Source organism: Natrix helvetica (assembly GCF_964273705.1).
Source record: "Natrix helvetica genome assembly, chromosome: Z".
NCBI classification, from domain to species: Eukaryota; Metazoa; Chordata; class Lepidosauria; order Squamata; family Natricidae; genus Natrix; species Natrix helvetica.
Window position 1 is genome coordinate 36380633 of NC_138554.1, and position 19880 is coordinate 36400512.

Consider the following 19880-nt stretch of genomic DNA (forward strand, 5'->3'; position numbering starts at 1 on the left):
GCGTTAAAACAAACAGCCCTCACGGCAAAAATAAATTTGTTTTTGTCAACTACTAAGTAGTTTGCCATTTGTTATCTACAAGGCAGCCCTGAATGAGAACAAACAATAACGAGTGAAGCCCTTGCATGTTGAGAGTAGGGAGTAGAGAAGCAGTAAATACAGTCAAGTTCGCAGTTTTAAAAAAAATGGAACAGAAAGGACCAGAAATGGATTTTGGAGGGCAGGGACTAGCTTTTATTAGAGTAGGAAAGAGAACTAAGAATTGATTGGAAGCCTCTTATAGACTTTTGGTGTAAAAATAGGGGAGGGGAGAATGAATTTGTGGCTCATGGTTTTGATTAGACAGGATAGATTATAGAAAGAATATTGTGATATAACTTCAAAAATATAATTAAAATATACTTGTACTTCTAACTATAGTGAAGAATAGCAAAAGTCACTTCTTTGTATTTTTTCCCCTCCATTTTTCAACCTTTTTCTTTTCTTCAACTTTTTGCTTTTTCTTGGCCTTTTCCTTTTTCCTTTACATATTAGCTTTTATCTGTTTTTAAAAAGTGTCAATACAAATCATACAAAAGAAATATGAAAAGAAAAAAAGTGAAGGTTTGAGCTGTATAAGGAACTGATGATCTAACAACTCAGTAAATTTGTTCCATACAATGTATTATGTCTTGTGACTTTGCATCTTAAACTTCACAAGCATGTATGGAGAGTGAATTACTAGATATTCTACAGAAAGTAAATAACCATTTACAGATGCTCAATAAGAGACATCTTTTCAACATTCCAAAATCCACAATAAATTCAAGGCCCTGAATAATTTATCCTGTTTTAGATTAGGTTTAGATGTATAGGGATTAGGATAAGAGAAGATAAAGTTTGCTTGAATGGAAGGGGAACAGAGGAAGCTGATGGACAGCCAGGAAGAATCTGTGTCCAAGGAAAATGCTCAAGCCAGCAAATGGGTGTGGCAATGAAGGTATTAGGGAACAGACATCCAGGTTTTTGCCTAGTCTCAACTAAGATAATATAGTGGATTACTCTGTGGAAGTGTGTGTGTGTGTGTGTGTGTGTCCTCTCTCACACACACCCCAGGATTGCTGTGGTGTGAAAAGTAGAAGGAGGGAATATTATGCATGCCACCTTGAGCTCCAGAATGAAAGGATGGGTACAAAATTAATAAATCAATCCTTGGGAAAAGAGCAATTCCCTGGAATTGGCAGATATGAAGGAAAGGAAAAGGAAATGTGCATGATCCCAGAGGAGTTGGTGATAGAATTGACCGAAATGTACCTAAATCTAAAGGACAGCCTGACCACTACTATTAACTATATTACTGCAATAAGACTCAGCACATGCATCAAAAGCTCACAGATATGTAATAGTTATTCCACATTTCTAAAAAATGAAAAGGGTAAGTCAAATGTTTTCTGGCTCTAAAGATGTATCTTTTGACACTTCTGTTCATCTCCAGTTGTTGTCGTACCCCTGTCCCCCACCCCTAGAAATGAGGGTAGTTGCTTGGGGTTGAGTTTTTGCCATGGTCAGCATTGGTTCTTCTCCACTGCTTCAGGCACTTTCATTCAGACTTGGAAATCCAAATAGCTGGGGCATCTAAGGAAGCCCCAAGCATTCCAGGAAGCAAAGTCTTGTACGCCAAATCTTGGGTATGGGGAAACTTTAATCCACTCTTTAAATGACCCTTACCTTTCAGAAAACCCAACATGCCACTGTGAATGATGCTATCCCTTTCACGAAGCAGCAGAGAATTTTGATAGCTGGATAGTTAACAAATAGATAACAGGAAAATACAACACATCAGGGTTCAAATACAGAGATGCAGGAAGAGGATGTGATGGAAATGAAATGCAATCCAACTAACACCCTTTATAGCTTGTCTTGTTTTCTCTGCCAGAGAGAATGTCAGAACCTGTTCTAATAGCAGAATGTTATTGAGGAATATCTAAGAAATTATCCCAGTTATTATGCAGGTTAAGACCTATTGCTGACTTCCACAATTACCCCAGATTACCCCTGCCTTGGCATTTTGTTCATGTGGGCTAGATAACCCTCCACTTACGGCAGGAGGTGGAGGCAATGGTAGAGGATCCGATGCAGTTGTGCTCTGCTCAGGGAAGATGCGCAGGCTGTGATCCAGGGCAGTTGGGGATGGGTACTCAGATGGGGTGGTGTGAAGATGGTATTGTGGGGGGAGTCGGGCCTGGGGCGGTGGATACTGGGCTGGAAACGTCTGTGTCATGGCATCAGTAGGTGGTACTGTAGCATCTGGACTACCCTGCAGGAGGTAAAAGTCAGAAGAAAATAAAGGTGACCGCTGCCCAACCTGTGAGTCAAGAGAAGCAAAGGATTCATTTTCTGAAGCAGACTCTTGAGAATAAAATACAAAATCCCCATATCCACTAAACATCAACTACATTAAAAGAGAACCCTAAAAACCACCTCTTCCTTTCAAATATTTTTTTTTGCCTCTCCAGAGGTTCAAGTTTTTTCTAAGGAATATTATGACAAGGATCTTCCCTCTATTTTCAAAGATCCTGGAAACTTTAATTTTTGTGTACACATTTGACTGTGTGTGAAGCTGAATTTCCTGATGCATTGGGAAAAGCAACCAGTTTGGAAACCCTATTGTTAGCCCTTCAAGAGAAGGCAAGTTGAGAAAGACACCAATACTATTATTATAGGATATAATAGCAGAATCTTGAAAGCCTGACTGATATAAAAGAGAATTAAGGCAGAGTTGACTTTCTTTCTTACCCTTCTTCCTTCCCACTGCTCAATAGTTGTTTACCTAAAAATCTTGAATTCCTTCAAAATCAACTCTGTTCTCTCCTACAACTTTATTTTTTAGATTTGTAAGAAAAACAATAATTGGAGAGCTGAAGAGATAAGGGTAACATTAGCCATACATCAAATATAATAGTGAAGTATAGTATAGAATTCCAAGGTCTGAATGTATGTATACCCAGAGAATATATCCAAACAATTCACACAAACTACTGTACATGCACATTCAAATCCTTATTTGACTATAAAAGTGGCAAGTGAAATAAAATGCCCTTACCCTCAGTAATGAAAAAAGCCCTAAATTCATTCTAATTCTCACGATATAACAAGCATCTGGTTGTATAACTAGGACGCCTGTGAAATAGAGTAGAAAGATCCCTACCTAATGCACGATTCCCTTCTCCCCTTAGTTTTGCAACCCCCGCGATAAATTGCTTTCCCTTCTATTCCCTCCCCCACGAGAAGACCCAAGGGTCCCAGCTTCCAAAACCTAGGCAGAGGGAAAATTCGGAAAAGTTTTTAGTATTTCACCCACCTACACCAACAGGCCCCATCCCTTGCCACCTCTGCTGCGAATCGCTGCTACGCAAGGAAGGATGCTTGGGGAGAAACACCCACCCATGCAGACGTCCCTTCCTCGGCCCATGCCCCACGACTATAAAGGCATCCCTTGTGTCTTCCCCGCAGCCAATGAGCATGAACCTCAGCACACACGGCTTCTCGGATTGGCTGCTGTCTTATCAGCTCTCCCGCCCACGTTTTCTCTGCTCTTCTTTGGAGCTGCTGAAGCGACTCTTTTGTCTTTCAGCTGTTTGAAAAAAAAAGCGGTGGGAGGGGGGGGGGGGAATGGAAAGATTTTTTTTTTAAAAAAACACCCAGATCTGATTTAGGCGGCCGCCGACAGCTGCATATTTTTTCATTGGAATTTGCAATTTGTCCTACGGTGGCTTAGCACCTGTCCCACCTGTCCAAAGGCAGGCGTGGGGATTAATCGGAGCTGGAGTTGGAAAAATGCAAAACTGAGGGATTCTTAGGAGGTGAATTGGTGTCTCAAACAAAAGCAGGCCAAATTGTTTTGCCCAAGGCAAAAAGACTACAGTAGTTAATCCAGTGGCTGCTGGGTTTTTTGTTCAGCAGATCCCACCATAACTGGACCTGGCAATTAGTCATAAGTCATGACAGTTGTAAAACGGGTCACCCTATGACCAGATCCAATTTTAGGATCGTTTTTGTGGTGCTGTTAAGTGAACAGTGGTTTTTAAGCAAATCCATTGTATAGGGTGGCTGCAAACAATCATAAATGATGAGCACCACCAAATATATATATATATATATATATATGGTCATATTGATTGCAGGGTGATAATGTCAGAACTTTGAAACCGGGTCATAAGTAGTTTTTCAGGAATCCATCATAACTTTGAATGATTATTAATCATCTGGTCATAAGTTGAGAACTACCTGTACAGGGAACTAGCATCATGGCATAGTTACATGAATTATTTTAAGTAGGGCTGCACACTGTAGTACTTTGACTATTAAAATTCCATTTCTTTTCAGTATTATATGGTCATCTCATATAGCATCCAGGATTTTAAGGGTTGATGCTGAGGTATACCTTGTTCAGTGCTCCAACAATTTCAAGAGCTCATATTGGCATTAATACATGCGACCACATACAGCCTAAATTTCAGGCTGTGGCAACCAAGTAGATTTTACAAAGATGTATGCTTGAAGAGGACTGATAAGAATAAAAGTAATTAATTAAAAATTGCTGTACCATATTGAAGTTGATTTTTCAGAGTCCACTTACAGATTTTTTTTTTGTAAAAAATAGAAACAGATTGGGTAGATAGATACAAGAAGAGTATAAAGAAATTAAAAGTCTAGTTGTTTTCTGTGTCCTGGGTTGACATAATTGAATGCTAAGAAGAAATGTGTTCCTATAAGAAAAATAGATGGCAGGAATAAAGTTTTTAATTTTTCCCTAATCTTTACAATGTTGATTTGGGGTTAAATGTAAACATATCATGGTTAATTGACTAAGTTGATTTATGGTATTATTTCTTTATTTACAAGTTTGTAACCTCCACTTCCTAATTTACTTAGGTGAATTGTGAGAATAGGACATGGGTAATAGTCTTTGTCTCCTTACCCCTTCAAAGAATTATTCTATTTGTGAAATCTCACTTGTTCCCCGAAAACTACACTGTGCATCGATATGTACAAACACACATGGTTGCACATACAAGTTTACAAAAGTAAGACCAATCAGATTTTATTAAACAGATGCAGAAAGAGTTATTATGTGAGTTCAGTCACTGTGTTTAGCAAAACACAACTGATGTCTTAGCAACTTGTGTGAATATTTATTTAATTATTTAGTCATTTAATGAATATACCGCTGTAAACTACACAGATTCCACACAGTATACAACAATAAAACATTAAATAAAACTTAGACTAATGGAACAGTAGCTCAGATGATACTCATCCATCATCCTCCCCCAAAAACCTCTACAAATAAGTTCCATTTTCACTAGTTTCATAGGTAATTAGGTATGTATTAACTTGGCCTCCAGAATCAAAGACAGAGACCAGCAAGTGTAAACTTGTAATCGGGTCGTATAATTTACTGTGATGCGTGAATCCAGATATTAAGATTTATAAGTAAAGATTTATAATTTTGCACCATGTATGACACTGCAAATTAGCCAACTGTCACTTAAATGAAATCATAGGTAAACTTTGATTTAAATATTGCATGAGCTCAATCATTAATTGATACTGCCTGAAAGAAAATTCATTGTTGTTTTGGTATTAATAACATATAAATAAGTATTGTTAATTTTTTGAACGTAGTAATTTTATAAAGGTAAAGGTCACAAATATGTGCTAGTTGTTCCTAACTCTAGAGGGCGGTTGTTAGATATTAACATATATCGGAGGAAGTCTCCTCTCTGGTCCGCTGCTACAGCGGGAAACAGGTATCGTTCTGATTGGTCGAGGGGCGTACCCGATCCCTATAAAAGGGGAACCCTCCGACCACAGAGCAAGCTGGATCATTACTACTACTAATAAAGAGCTGTTAAGTCACTTCGTGTCCGCAGTCTGTTCTCTCGTTGCCCAGATCCAACATTGGCGACGAGGATGGGATTGAGAGACAGATAGGACGAAGAACGCTACCTCCAGAATCTCCGGATTTGATCCAGCCTAGGAATTCGGCAGAAATTCCGGCAGCCATCTCAGGCCACCACAGCACGGCAAATTCAAACGAGAGAAGATGGCGATGCACACTCCCCCCGCTCCATTCGACCCAGCGAACGACGAATGGGAAGCCTTCATGATTCGTTTCGAGTGTTTTCTCGAAGCGAACGAATACACGGGGATCACCGACGCCCGGAAGAAAAACATCTTCCTCGGCTACTGCGGAAAAGAAGTCTTCAACACGGCCAGAGACCTCACCGCGCCTACTCCAATACAGGCAGTATCATGGACGGCGTTGCAACAGGCTCTACAGACTCATTACGTGCCAAAACCTTCCCGCCATGTTTGCCGCCAAGCATTCAACACGAGGAACCAGAAGGCGGGAGAATCTATCAACCAGTACGTTGCAGCTCTATGAAAAGCAGCCACACACTGTGCATTCAGAGACCTGGATGAGCAGATTATGGATCGACTCGTTAGCGGGCTGAGAGACATTTCCCTACAAAAACGGCTGTTAGCCAAAACCAATTTAAGCCTACAGATTGTACTCGACGAGGCAAGAGCTTCAGAAGCAGCAGACAGATCAGCGGAGACAATTCGACGCGGGTTCAACACAGGCCAGCCAGCGCCAAGACACACCAGAGTCCACTACGAGGACACCATTCCAGATTTCGAGGATCCCGAGCTCGAGGAAAGTCACCTGATGCGGAGCAGTCACGTGAGACCTGGGGGGAGACCCGGATCCGGTTTGCCGCCCTGCGCAAGCTGCGGAGGGAATCACCCCCGGTCTACCTGTCGGTTCAGGAACGTTGTTTGTTCGCACAAACTTGGGCACATCGCACGAGTGTGCCGGAGCAAAGTCCCTGCCTCACGGCAGCCACCCATGTACCACCAACAGAAGCCCAACCCAGGGGCTTGGCGAAATCAAAAAGGGCGCCCAGAGAGAAATCCACAAGTGTTTACCCAGAGAGAAAATCCCCAAAGAGCTGAGCGAGCATATTCCCAGAGAGATTACTTGCAAAGAGCTGAGAGAGCGTTCTACCAAGATGCTCAACGAGAGTATCTTCAGGATACAAATGCGGAGATAGAGTTGACCCAGAGAGAGGAGTTGCGAACGTATCTCACCACAATAAGTCAGGTCCGCACCAAGCGGCCTAAAAAGCTGAAAGTCACAGTCCTCTTGGAGGGCTCACCTTGCGAGATAGAAGTTGACACAGGATCGTCTGACGATCATTTCATGGGCATCCATGAAACAGGCTATCCCTAGCCTCAAAAAGAGCCAACTACGCGTCCCCGACATCCTGCTTCGGGACTACCAGGGGAACCAAGTCCCCATCGTGGGCCAAGGCACATTCCAGATCGGTTTCAAGGACATCATAGCCCAGCTGCCCGTGACCATCGCCACCGCACCATTACAGAACCTTCTAGGACTAGATTGGTTTGAAGCCTTGGGGCTAGAAGTCACCAGAATCAACACCGTGGAGAACAGCAGCGCTGAGCAGATCTTTAAGGAGTTCGAGGATGTGTTCAGCCCCGGTCTTGGTAAGTATGTGGGTAAACCAATCTCATTCAACTTAGACCCCAAAGTGGCGCCAATCCGACTTAAACCGAGATGAGTGCCTTTTGCACTCCACCCAAAAATAGATAAGGAAATAGATAAGCTAGTGGAGCAAGGAATCCTTGAGCCGGTGGATCACGCGCGCTGGGAAACTCCCATTGTGACCCCAGTTAAGCCAGACGGGTCAGTCCGCATCTGTGCGGACTATAAATGCACAATTAATGTCGCGCTACAACAAAGCGCATATCCTGTGCCAGTAGTACAGCACTTATTGCACTCATTGGGGCCAGGAAAGATATTTGCAAAGTTAGACATGGCACAAGCTTACCAGCAATTGCCCGTGGATAGCGCCACAGCGGAGGCCCAAACTATAGTGACGCATAGAGGAGCATTCAAATGCAACCGGCTACAATTCGGCGTGAGCATTGCTCCAGGATTGTTCCAGAGCGTCATGGAACGACTTTTGCAAGGGATACCGGGAGTCGTCCTGTATTTCGACGACATCTTGGTGTCCGCTGCAAACGAGGAGCAATTAAATAAAAGGGTCAGAACTGTTTTGGCCAGAATCAGAGAGAAGGGTCTCCGCCTTAAAAAGGAAAAATGCCAAATTAACGTGCCTAGCGTAGAATTCCTGGGATATAGAATCGATGGTCAGGGAATACACACCACTTCAAAGAAAATTAAGGCGATCCAGGACGCCCCCACACCATGTAATCAGACCGAGCTGCAGGCCTTCCTCGGACTACTTAATTTCTACAGCGTTTTTCTGAGACAGAAGGCGACCGTTGCTGAGCCATTACATCGACTACTCCAGAGGAACGCAACATGGAGATGGGGACGATCCGAAGCAGCAGCCTTCGCCGCAGTAAAGCGCCTGCTCACCACTGACTCGCTGTTAGTCCAATACAGCCAGACACTACCGCTGGTATTGACCTGCGACGCATCACCTTTTGGAGTTGGCGCAGTCCTCAGCCACAGGATGCCAAATGGGAACGAAGCACCCATTGCCTTCTACTCCAGGACTCTTTCATCGGCTGAGAGGAATTACAGCCAGATGGACAGGGAAGCGCTAGCTGCTGTAGCTGGAGTAAAACGTTTCCACGAATACCTCTACGGCCGCGATTTTGAACTGATTACAGATCACAAACCGCTGTTGGGACTTTTGGCGGGAAACCGCCCCACTCCAGTCTCCCTTTCTCCACGCATGACCAGGTGGACTGTTTTCCTGGCTGCGTACTCATACAAGTTAATTCATCGACCGGGCTCCACTCTAGGACACGCAGACGCACTCAGCCGTTGCCCACTACCGGACCTTTTGCCAGACCCCACTCCCGAAGTACCGGTGCTGCTCATTGATTGCTTGGACTCAGGACCGGTTTCTTCCTGCGATGTTGCAAGGTTTTCTTCTAAAGACAAGTTAATAAAGCAAGTTCAAACTTGGGTTTGGAGGGGGTGGCCGAAGGGAAACGTGGGCCCGGAATTCAAAGTGTTTTGGTCAAAATGGGATGAACTCTCAGTGTTACAATGTTGTTTGTTGTGGGGGGATCGAGTTGTTATTCCGTATGCTTTACGTAGGAATGTATTAGATGCTTTACATGTTGGTCATCCGGGGATTGTTAGGATGAAGGCGTTAGCAAGAAGTTACGTTTGGTGGCCAAACATGGACAAAGAAATAGAGGAATGGGTGGCCACTTGCGACCCATGCCAGGAATCGAGACCAGCACCCCCGGAAGCGCCCGCCACAGAATGGGAGAAGCCTAAAGCACCCTGGTCGCGAATACACATCGACTTCGCAGGGCCATTCCAAGGTCAGACTTTCCTTATAGTTGTGGATGCATACTCGAAATGGCTAGAAGTAGTCCTAATGACTTCAACCACGGCAGAGGCAGTCATTAAGGTTCTATGGCAACTTTTCGCCACCCATGGCCTGCCCGACCTCCTGGTCTCCGATAACGGGCCCCAGTTCACGGCCATGCAATTTGAGACATATCTAGCAGGTCAGGGAATTCGGCACGCCCTCGTCGCGCCATTCCATCCGGCATCAAATGGACAGGCAGAGAGAATGGTGCGATTCGCAAAAGAGGCCCTCGCTAGGATGGGTCCAGGTGATTGGCAAACACGCATTGACCATTACCTATTGATCCAACACATTACCCCCAGCGCAACAACGGGTAGGAGCCCCGCTGAACTACTCATGGGCCGCCGTCTACGGTCTCACCTGGACCGTCTTCACCCAAATTACTCTGCCACAGCTCCCCCAGACTCGACAAGCAAAATTCGGAGTTTTAGCATAGGGGATTCAGTATACGCCCACAACTATGCAGGGGGAACATTGTGGATGCCGGCAAAGGTTATTGGCATCACGGGTCCACGATCGTATCTGTTGGAACTAGAAGATGGGCGGAACTGGAAAAGGCACATCGATCAACTACGGGGTCGCCTGGCGCACTCAGATCTACGAACAGAGAACGAGAACTACCTGCCATTACAAAGCCAGCCACTCGAGTCAGATCTACGAACAGAGAACGAGAACTACCTGCCATTGCAAAGCCAGCCACTCGAGAGCCCCAATGCAGAGAACTACGACACCTGCGAGCCCAGGTCAGAACAAGGGACCGAGCACGAAGCAGAGCAAACCCCAAGCAACGTAAGCGAGCAAACCCCGGAACGCCCAAGCAACGAAAGCACGAAACCCCCCGAACGCGAAGCAGAGAAAGCACCCGATCCTACAACTACTTCTAACCAACCCGAACTGCGACGCTCCTCCCGAGTAAGACAAACACCAACGTACCTAAAGGACTATGTTACTAACCGCAACGTTCCGTCTAGGAGGGGAGGGGTGTTAGATATTAACATATATCGGAGGAAGTCTCCTCTCTGGTCCGCTGCTACAGCAGGAAACAGGTATCGTTCTGATTGGTCGAGGGGCGTACCCGATCCCTATAAAAGGGGAACCCTCCGACCACAGAGCAAGCTGGATCACTACTACTACTAATAAAGAGCTGTTAAGTCACTTCGTGTCCACAGTCTGTTCTCTCGTTGCCCAGATCCAACAGCGGTGTTCATCTCCGTTTCAGAGCCGAAGAGCCAGTGCTGTCCAAAGACGTCGCCATGGTCATGTGGCCGGTATGACTAAGTGCTGAAGGCGCACAGAACGCTGTTATCTTCCCAACTAAGGTGGTCCCTATTTTTCTATTTGCATTATTTTACATGCTTTCGAACTGCTAGTTTGACAGAAACTGGGACAAGTAATGGGAGCTCACTCCGTTACCCGGTGCTAGGGATTCGAATCAGCGAACTATCAACCTTTCTGATCGACAAGCTCACTGTCTTAGCCACTGAGCTGCCACATCACTTCTAGTAATTTCATAGGATCAAACAATTATTCTACAGAATAATCCAGTGTTATATCCAGGTTTTATTCCACAGTGTTCAAAGTGGAACAAAACCAAAAGAAATGAGGATATAAATATGCACATACTAAATGGGGAGGCTTTGGATACAGAGTTGATTCAACCATCTTGTTTTGATTCCCTGCTCCTGCCCTGATTCTATTTTTTTAGAAAAATACTTGCAAATGAAACAAGATAAGATGAAAGTTGTTTTAGAATAGTAAACCAGTATGTTTCTAGTAAATGACTCACATGCCTGCTTAGCAGGCCCACTTCATAATATCTCTCTTTAGAAGTACCACTTTCCACCTTCACTTCAGTCTTCATCTATTTCTGTCACTGCAGCAGCACAGGAGTTGACTTTGTTTCCAGATTTGTCCTTTGACCTATGTTAGCCAGAATTTACTTTCTGTCCCAGTTTTCTATCCCACAAGAAAAAAAATTAAATTAAAAACTCTTCTCTCCTCAAAAAAGAAGAAGAAAGAAATCATGATATGAAAACATCAATTTGCAAGCACAAGTTTGTAAATTTTCTACCCTGGGCAAATACTTTACAATTTAATTAACCTAACATCATAGTAAGGAGAATAGGAATGTAACCAGTGCACACATGTGTTTCATAAAGTGCATAATTTGTGAAAAGGGGTGTCCACAGTGGTAGGTAAGCAAAATCAAGATGGGTGCATCACAAAAAGAAGTGAGGCTTCCTTTGAATAGTTCCAACTGCCATCTTGTCTTTTCTTAACCCTCACTGCAGATGTCCCTGCTTGAGAAATAAATGGCTTCATTTTTAACCTCTTTTAATCTGTAATAATAATGTTAAGTCTATAGAAAGTAATAAGTACTATAAACACAAAAATTCTGACATAAAATTCAAACTGGCCAAGAGATGTACAAAGACTTTGTGAAAGCAACGGATTAATATTCAGTATAATCAATATTCTTAATTTACAAGTGATGCACACTTGAAACTGAAAGTAAGTTTCAGCACAAGATAAACCACAAGTATTGCTTTGCTTTGCTTTGCTTTTTTTTTGAAGCTGCAATCTCATTTGCTCTAGGGAAATTTTTAAATATTAGCAACACATTACAAATATCCAGAGAATACTCACTAAATCCTAGTCTTACTGGGGTAAAAAAATGGAAAACCAAGATAAGCACTTTTAATTTGAATTTCTCTAGTGTCTGAATGAGCATATGGAAACTCAGTCCATAAACTCTAGAAACAGCTGTGTTGAGTGATCTACTTGAGTGTTTTACTCTGTCAGTGTGACAACTGTTTCAAGCACTGAACACACAGTACACATCCCAACCTGTCTGCATGCTGTTATCCCTCAAAACTCTGTTCCCTAGTTGCTTTCACAATGGGATTTTTGTGTAATTAAGCCTTCTACATATTGTGCAGCATTAGAAGCGGATCACTGCTAGGGAAAGATTCTTCTACTTAAATTGGCAGAGAAAATAATGACTTCAAGATTTGAGAGAATTCTCTATTTTATAAGCTGGTTTTATAAGGTCTAGTTGTGAAATTGACTAGAGTGGACAAAATGTCAAGTGGGGACAACAGGGTCATAGACATCTCTGCTTTCTTTTAAAAAATGGTAATTAAGGAGGACTTGATTTCTTAAAAGAGAAAAATTACCTTGTCTGCTCAGGAATAAACAAAAGATGGTTTGAAATCGTAATGACCAACAGTCTATTAAACTCCCAAATGTGCTTTTTCAGGAGACACCTTTTTTCTTTGAAGACATTTCACTTCTCATCCAAGAAGCTTATTCAGCTCTGACAAGATAGTGGGGAATGGAAGTATTTATAAATGCAAGGAATACAAATCTTTCTATTCCCCACTATCCTGTCAAAGCTGAAGAAGCTTTTTGGATGAGAAGCGAAATGTTGTCAGAGAAAAAAACAAGAACGTCCTGTTGCCTCCTGAAAAAGCACCTTTGGGACAACCATGACTTGGATCACTGAGAATCTCTACAGACTTTTAGTCTATTGGATTAAAGGCCAATGCTTAGCAGCTGACGTTGCCAACTGTTGTCAAAACAAGTGTTTCCTTCTTTGTCAGAGTTACAAACTGCACCATATTATAAACAAAGCAGATACTATGTCACACTGATTGCTGTGTACTTTGAGCAGGAATTCTATTTTAGAAGACTACTGCCCACCTACCAAGTATCTGACCCATAAAAATAGTTTCACTTATAAATCCACCTTCATTTTGGAATTAGCAATTTGATCTGCTTAAATGTATGTGTGTTTATGTATAATCAAGAAACTCTCACACAGACAGCAGCTGAAGAGAAGCTTAGTCTGATAGGAGGGGTACTTTATGACACCTGTTTTCTAAAAAGGTATTTCTCCATCCCATGGGGAAACAAAGGGAGAATATAGATATGGATGACATTTGCCAGCCATGACTTGCTCAGAGATTGATGTACTTTCTCTTACTCCATCAAGACAAAATCTCTGTCTTGCAAACAGTATCACCAAGTAGTTTGAAAACCAGTCCCCCAACACTCTTTCTTATCATAGTTGGCTCCACTTTCAGCACTTATAAATAGCTCTATTTGACTACAGCACTTTCTTGTCACTCACTGCTCAAAAGGGCAGGGGGGTTGGGAAGGCAAACATATTTGTAAATAGAACCTATATCAAGGAATCTTCCAGAGGTTTGGGGGAAGGATTGATGAGGGGTCTTTGGCAGGAAACTGTAGTAGGAGTTGTTAAGTGGACTTCTCTTGAAATCTTTTGTCAAATATAGTATGCAATCGTATTTCACAAAACTCTAATGATTGGAATAATAGTGTATCATAAAAACGATTGTTGCACCATTATGGACTGGGAAAATACTGTTTTGATACCTTTTTCCTACATAGCAGGATGTTTTATATGGGACTAATTTAGTTAATTTTTTCCCCTTAGGAAGAGATTTTCCTACAACTTGCAAAAGTTAAAAAAGATAAGTTTACTGTTAGTGCTCAGAGTGTTTGCTTTGTTTTGAATACTAAGAGTCGAGCTTTCAGGCACACAGTTGATAAATCTGTGACTTTTCATATATGATTTTGATATTGTTGCCAATTCTAAGCAACTGCCCAGTTATTGGCAAGAATCTATTCAAGATGAAGATCTTTTCAAGAAGCTTTATGTTTCCTTTGATTGAGACACTAGCACAAGAAGATGTAGACCAACAAGCTGACTGTGATAATGAAGTTCAATACATTTGGAGGGCACCAAACAGGGGACACATGTTTTAGGCCATGATCAGCATCTACTGTATATCCACTGCATATTTGCCATTGTTCCAAGGACAAACACTATTTGCAATCTCTTAAACTACCTTTGCCTCTATCTTTCTTTTGAGAGGTTTTGGAAATAAACTTATAACTTTTTAAAGTTTTTAACCAGGGTGGTGGCAGCAACAGGTCCATCTTGACAGCAAAGTCTATGTCAAATTTCAAGTGGATTTGCTTTTTAATCACATCCTTTTAAAAGCACATCCTGCTTTTTTCATTAATAGCATGCTCAAGGAGGCTAACAACATTGTGGGGTATTTTGTTGTTGTTATAACTCCAGGAATCACAACAAATATCCAACCTCAAAATATAAAAGCAGGAAAATTAATACATATTAAAATATGTGAATATTATATAAATTATCCTAAAAATTGTTCCATTCAAGCCTAGCTGAGAAGGTCGAATCTTAAACTGCTGTCCTGAAGGAAAGCAAAATTGTGTTTTTCTCTCATCCTTGACTCAGGAGAAAAGTATATCAACATAAATTGAAATTGAGCTCCCCCCCCCTAAAAAACTTTCTTGCATCTCAACAAAAAGAAGGGATGGTTTTGTTGCCTTTTCATAATTTAATAGAGAGTCCCCTTGCACCAAGTATCACCCACAGGTTGAAAAATCAACCACCAAACACACTCGGGGGTTCAACCATTCCTTTTTATTATTTGCCTTTATTTTTAATTATTTATAGTGTGCTGCTTCTCCCAGGAGATTGATAGTCTTCTCAGAAAAACAGAAAATCAATACACCCACGTCAAGCAGCCCATCGCTTCCAAGGTTTGTCTGAGTAATTGAAAGAATTGATTTAAAATACAAAAATGTGAAGCTCGACCCAGAAAACTCTCAATGCAATTGTGCCTCTGGATTTTTCTTTCTCCTTCAGGAAACCAATTTCCCTCTGAAAATGTTTTGGTCAAGAAAAGAGCCTTTTCCATTCCACATTTGTGTGCGTATGCATAGACTACCTTCTTTCTTATATGACCTCTCAGCTTATACATACACATATCTCAAATAGATGGAGTCCTTTCCGGCCTATTAATCTCCTGGCAGTTTAATATTCCTTTGTTAAAAAAAAAAAGACAGATATTCAGTCATCTTGTACAGAATTAAAATCACGAAGGCCAGCAGTATCCAACAATCAAATGAGGAGAGAAAGTTTCTAGAACAGATTCCATTCTGGGACCATCGTATCCCAGCTTATCCCCAAAACATAATAAATTGTCTGTACAGGAAGCTATATTGGGAGAGGAAGGAACACAACTTGAAACTAAAGGTAGGTTTAGATCAGGGGTAAGCTGAAGATAATCTCATGAGGCCACATCCCACAAAAATGGGTAGACATTTTTATGGCACTAGCAAGAAAGTCTAGAGGAGAAGGCATTCCATAGTTTAGAAACCATGTGAAAGAAGGCTGTTCTTCATGATTGCTAAGATTCAGAAGGACAGACTGTTAGATTGGGTATTGGATAGGCACACACAGGCTTAACAGTAACAACAGCTCTTTATTAAGTACAACAAGTGAGAACAATCCAGCGAAGGTTGAGTCTGACAGCAGCCCTTTTATAGGGAGCTGTCAGACCCTTTGACCAATAGGATTAAACCTCTGTTCCTACCGGAACAGTTCAAAATTTGCTTGTTGGTGGAATCCTTTGCAGAGTGACATAACTGGATGAGACAGGCCCAGTCTCAAGACAGTCAATGAGGAGGACTGGTGTTTCAGGGGTAGGATTAGTGAGAAGTTCAGGCAGCGGGCAGCGGCTGAGAGCATCAGCGTGCCCCAAAGTGGAGCCTGGTCAATATGAGACAGTAGGAGTAGGCAGCTAGGAAGATGATCCATCTGGTCATGCGGGGTGATAATGACACTGGGGTAGGTCGGTCCCCAGCCAGTAAGCCCAACAACGGCATGTGGTCCATAACCAGTTCGAAGTCCCGGCCATATAGATACTCATGGAACCTCTTTACTCCGGCCACTGCAGACAAAGCCTCACGGTCCAGCTGGCTGTAGTTCCACTCTGCGGCAGACAAGGTCCTGGAGTAAAATGCAATAGGGGCTTCAGTTCTGTTGGGCATGCGGTGGCTGAGGACATCGCTGATGCCTAATGGGGAAGCGTCGCAGGTCAGCACCAATGGCAGGTTCTGGCTGTACTGTACCAGGAAGGAGTCTGCCGACAGGAGTTGTTTTACCATGGCAAATGCGGCAGTCTCAGATCTGCCCCAGGACCACTTCATGTTCATAGCCAGGAGTCGATGTAAGGGCTCAGCAATGGTGGCTTTCTGTTTAAGAAAGACGCTGTAGAAATTAAGGAGCCCGAGGAATGCCTGCAGCTCGGTTTGATTGCGAGATGTGGGGGCGTCCTGAATTGCTTTGATTTTTTGTGTGGTCGGGTGAATCCCAGAGCCGTTGATTAGGTACCCTAAGAATTCAACCCTTGGCACATTAATTTGGCATTTCTCTTTTTTGAGGCGGAGACCTTTGTCTCTAATTCGAGCCAAAACTGTTCATACACGTTTTAAAAGTTGTGCCTCATTTGCAGCCGATGCCAAGATGTCATCAAAATAGGGCACAACTCCTGGAATCCCCTGCAAAAACCGTTCCATGATGCTTTGGAACAGTCCAGGAGCGATACTAACTTCGAATTACAGGCGGTGACATTTGAATGCACCCCTGTGCGTCACAATGGTTTGGGCCTCCACCGTAGCGCTATCTCCAGGCAATTGTTGGTATGCCTGCGCCATGTCCAATTTAGCGAAAAATTTTCCGGGGCCTAATGAATAAATGAAGTGCTGTACAATGGGTACAGGGTAGGTGCTTTGTTGTAGCACTTTATTTATTGTGCACTTGTAGTCTGTGCAGATGCGGACAGACCCATCAGATTTGACAGGTGTCACTATAGGGGTCTCCCAGCGTGCATGATCGACCAGCTCTAGGATTCCCTGGCCTACAAGCTTGTCAATTTCCCTGTCAATTTTGGGATGGAGAGCAAAAGGCGCTCTCCTGGGTTTTAGCCTTATTGGGGCTACATTGGGGTCCTAACTAAAGGAAATTGGAGTTCCCAAGTACTTATCCAGACCGGTGCTGAAGACATCCTCGAACTTCTTAAAGATGGCTTCAGTGCCGTTGTGTTTCAAAGCGTTGATACTGGTTATCTCTATGGCCAGGGCTTGGAATCAATCTAGCCCTAGGAGGCTCTGCAGTTTGCTGCTGACCACTGTCATTGGGAGTTTCCCGCTGAACTACTTGAACTTCACCTGAAAGGTGCCTTGGCCCACGATGGGGACCCAGTTTCCCTGGTAATCATGTAGGCAGATGTCAGGGGTGCGAAGATGCTGCTTCTTTAGAAGAGGGATAGCCTGCTTTAGGGTAGACCATGGTATGATGGTCAGCGATGACCCTATGTCGCTCTCCATCTCACATGGAGAGTCCTCGATGAGGACTGTGACCTTCAGCTTTTTTGGCCACTTGGTGCGGACTTCGCCGATTGACGTGTGGTAGGTGACTCTATTGTCACCCTCTGAGTGCCGTGGTGGCTTCTGCCAGGCCCCTTGGTTAGGCCTCTGTTGGTGGTTTGGTGTGTTCTAGGTGGCCAGGCAGTGCAGGGATTTCGCTCCAGCACACCTTAGCAATGTGTCCCTTTCTCTCGCAGTGCTGGCAGGTTGTGTCATGGAAACAACGAGCCGATCTGGCATGGTCTCCTCCACAGCTAGCGCAAGGTGGGAGACACGGTTTGAATTTGCACGCCGGCTGCGTGCGGATACTGCGCATGCGGCAGCTGTCATCTTCTCCTTCTTTGCTCTTGGGCTCTGCAGCCTTGCGATGTACACATGTACTCTTTTGCACATCTTGTGGAGCACTTTGGCGCTGCAGAGTCTCAGTAGATTTGACAGCTGATTCGGATGCCCTGGCTTCATCCAAGGCGATCTGCAGAGTGAGGTTAGATTTAGCGAGTAACCTCCTCTGCAGGTTAATGTCCCATACGCCGCAAATTATGCCGTCCAGAATCAGCTCATCCAGATCTCGGAATTCGCAGTACACTGTGTCCTTGTGGAGTGCTGCAACATACTTATTAATTGACTCGCCTTCCTTCTGGTTTCTGATGTTAAACTCATGCCAGCGAACGTGCTTGGACAGAATGGGCGCATAGTGGGTCCTCAGCGTCTGCTGAAGCACGGCTCAGGCGACTAATTGTAGCAGTGTCGGCTCAGATAGGTCTTTCGCCGTCTCGAATACTTCCCGGCCATAGTATCCGATGAACATGTTCTTCTTGCAGCCTTCAGAAAGGCCCATGAGACCGTTTGCCTTGAGGAAACAGTCAAACGGTAGCATGTACGAGTCCCAGTGCTCAGTGACTGAGTCATACGGAGTTGGTGGAGCGTGCATGGCCATTTTGTGTTCAGAGGGCGTTTTGAGTTTGCCACTCAAAAATGGCTGCTCGAAGCCGTGCTGAGCTCTGGGCTGGATGTACTTGCTGGATTGCTATGCTCTTTCGGTTCACCTAGTTGCCTTCCAATCCCGCCCTCGTCACAGTGTTAGATTGGGTAATGGATAGACACACACAGGCTTAATGGTAATAAAAGCTCTTTATTAAGTACAAGTGAGAACAATCCAGCGAAAGTTGAGTCTGACAGCAGCCCTTTTATAGGGAGCTGTCAGACTCTTCGACCAATAGGATTAAACTCTGTTCCCGTGGGAACAGAGAACTTTGGTGGAAACCACTGAAGTTAGAGCAAATATCTAACACAGAGCATTTTTGCAATTGATTCTCCTGCAGATATTAATGTTTAAGTAAGGTTATAAAAGGATAGACAGTTCTTCAAACAACCAGGCCCTAACCTTTGAGGGTTGAAAGATTATCATGAATTGTGCCTGGAATTAAATATGGACATTATATGACTAAGGTTTAATTGCACTGATTAGTATAGTTGGATCAAAGTTGAGCCAGGCCAGCAACTTGAAAAAGGTGGGTCTTGAGCTTTACACGAAAGGAGCGGAGGTCAGAGGTATTCCTAATATCCAGGGGGAGGTCATTCCACAGGGCTGGGCCTGCCACAGAGAAGGCTCTACTCCTAGGCGCCGCCCCTCGACACTGTCTGGTGGACAGCACCTGGAGGAGGCCCTCTCTGTGCGAGCGGATTGGTCGCAGGGATGTATGGGGCAGAATACGATCCCGCAAGTAACTAGGTCCTAAGCCATGGAGCGCTTTAAAGATTGTTATCAAAACCTTGAAACGCACCCGATAGACCACAGGAAGCCAGTGCAGCTCGCGCAGGAATGGTGTCCCTGTTAGTGGTCCAATGGAGACGTCCGTGGCGAGTCTTGAGGAATCGACCTGGGAGGAGTTTGACTTGGTTGCCATCGAGGATTTGGACAGAATGCGTGGACGACTGCGACCCACCACATGTTTATTGGACCCGTGCCCCTCCTGGCTTGTACTGGCATCCTGGGAGGTTACACGAGACTGGCTCCTGGACCTAGTGAACGCCTCACTGAGCGAGGGGTCTCTCCCGGCCGCCTTGAAAGAGGCGGTGGTGAGACCCTTGCTCAAGAAGCCTTCCCTGGATCCTTTGGAGCTGGCCAATTATCGTCCTGTCTCCAACCTTCCCTTTTTGGCGAAGGTTGTAGAGAGTGTG

At 43.8% G+C, this 19880-nt stretch overlaps 1 protein-coding gene across 2 annotated transcripts in view; it reads right to left on the reverse strand.

Moving 5' to 3' along the window:
- LOC309381373 (RNA binding protein fox-1 homolog 1-like) overlaps window positions 1-19880 on the reverse strand; it is a 45887-nt gene that overhangs the window by 21921 nt on the left and 4086 nt on the right. The window contains exons 1-2 of one of the 2 annotated variants that reach the window (XM_081932301.1): window positions 3341-3473; window positions 2081-2296 (exon numbers count right to left, since the gene is read on the reverse strand). In XM_081932301.1, coding sequence (XP_081788427.1) covers window positions 2081-2260 — 180 coding nt within the window. In that variant the 5' untranslated portion in view covers window positions 2261-2296; window positions 3341-3473. Of the gene's footprint in view, window positions 1-2080; window positions 2297-3340; window positions 3474-19880 lie in introns of those variants that run through there. The other variant, XM_081932300.1, reaches the window with a different exon arrangement.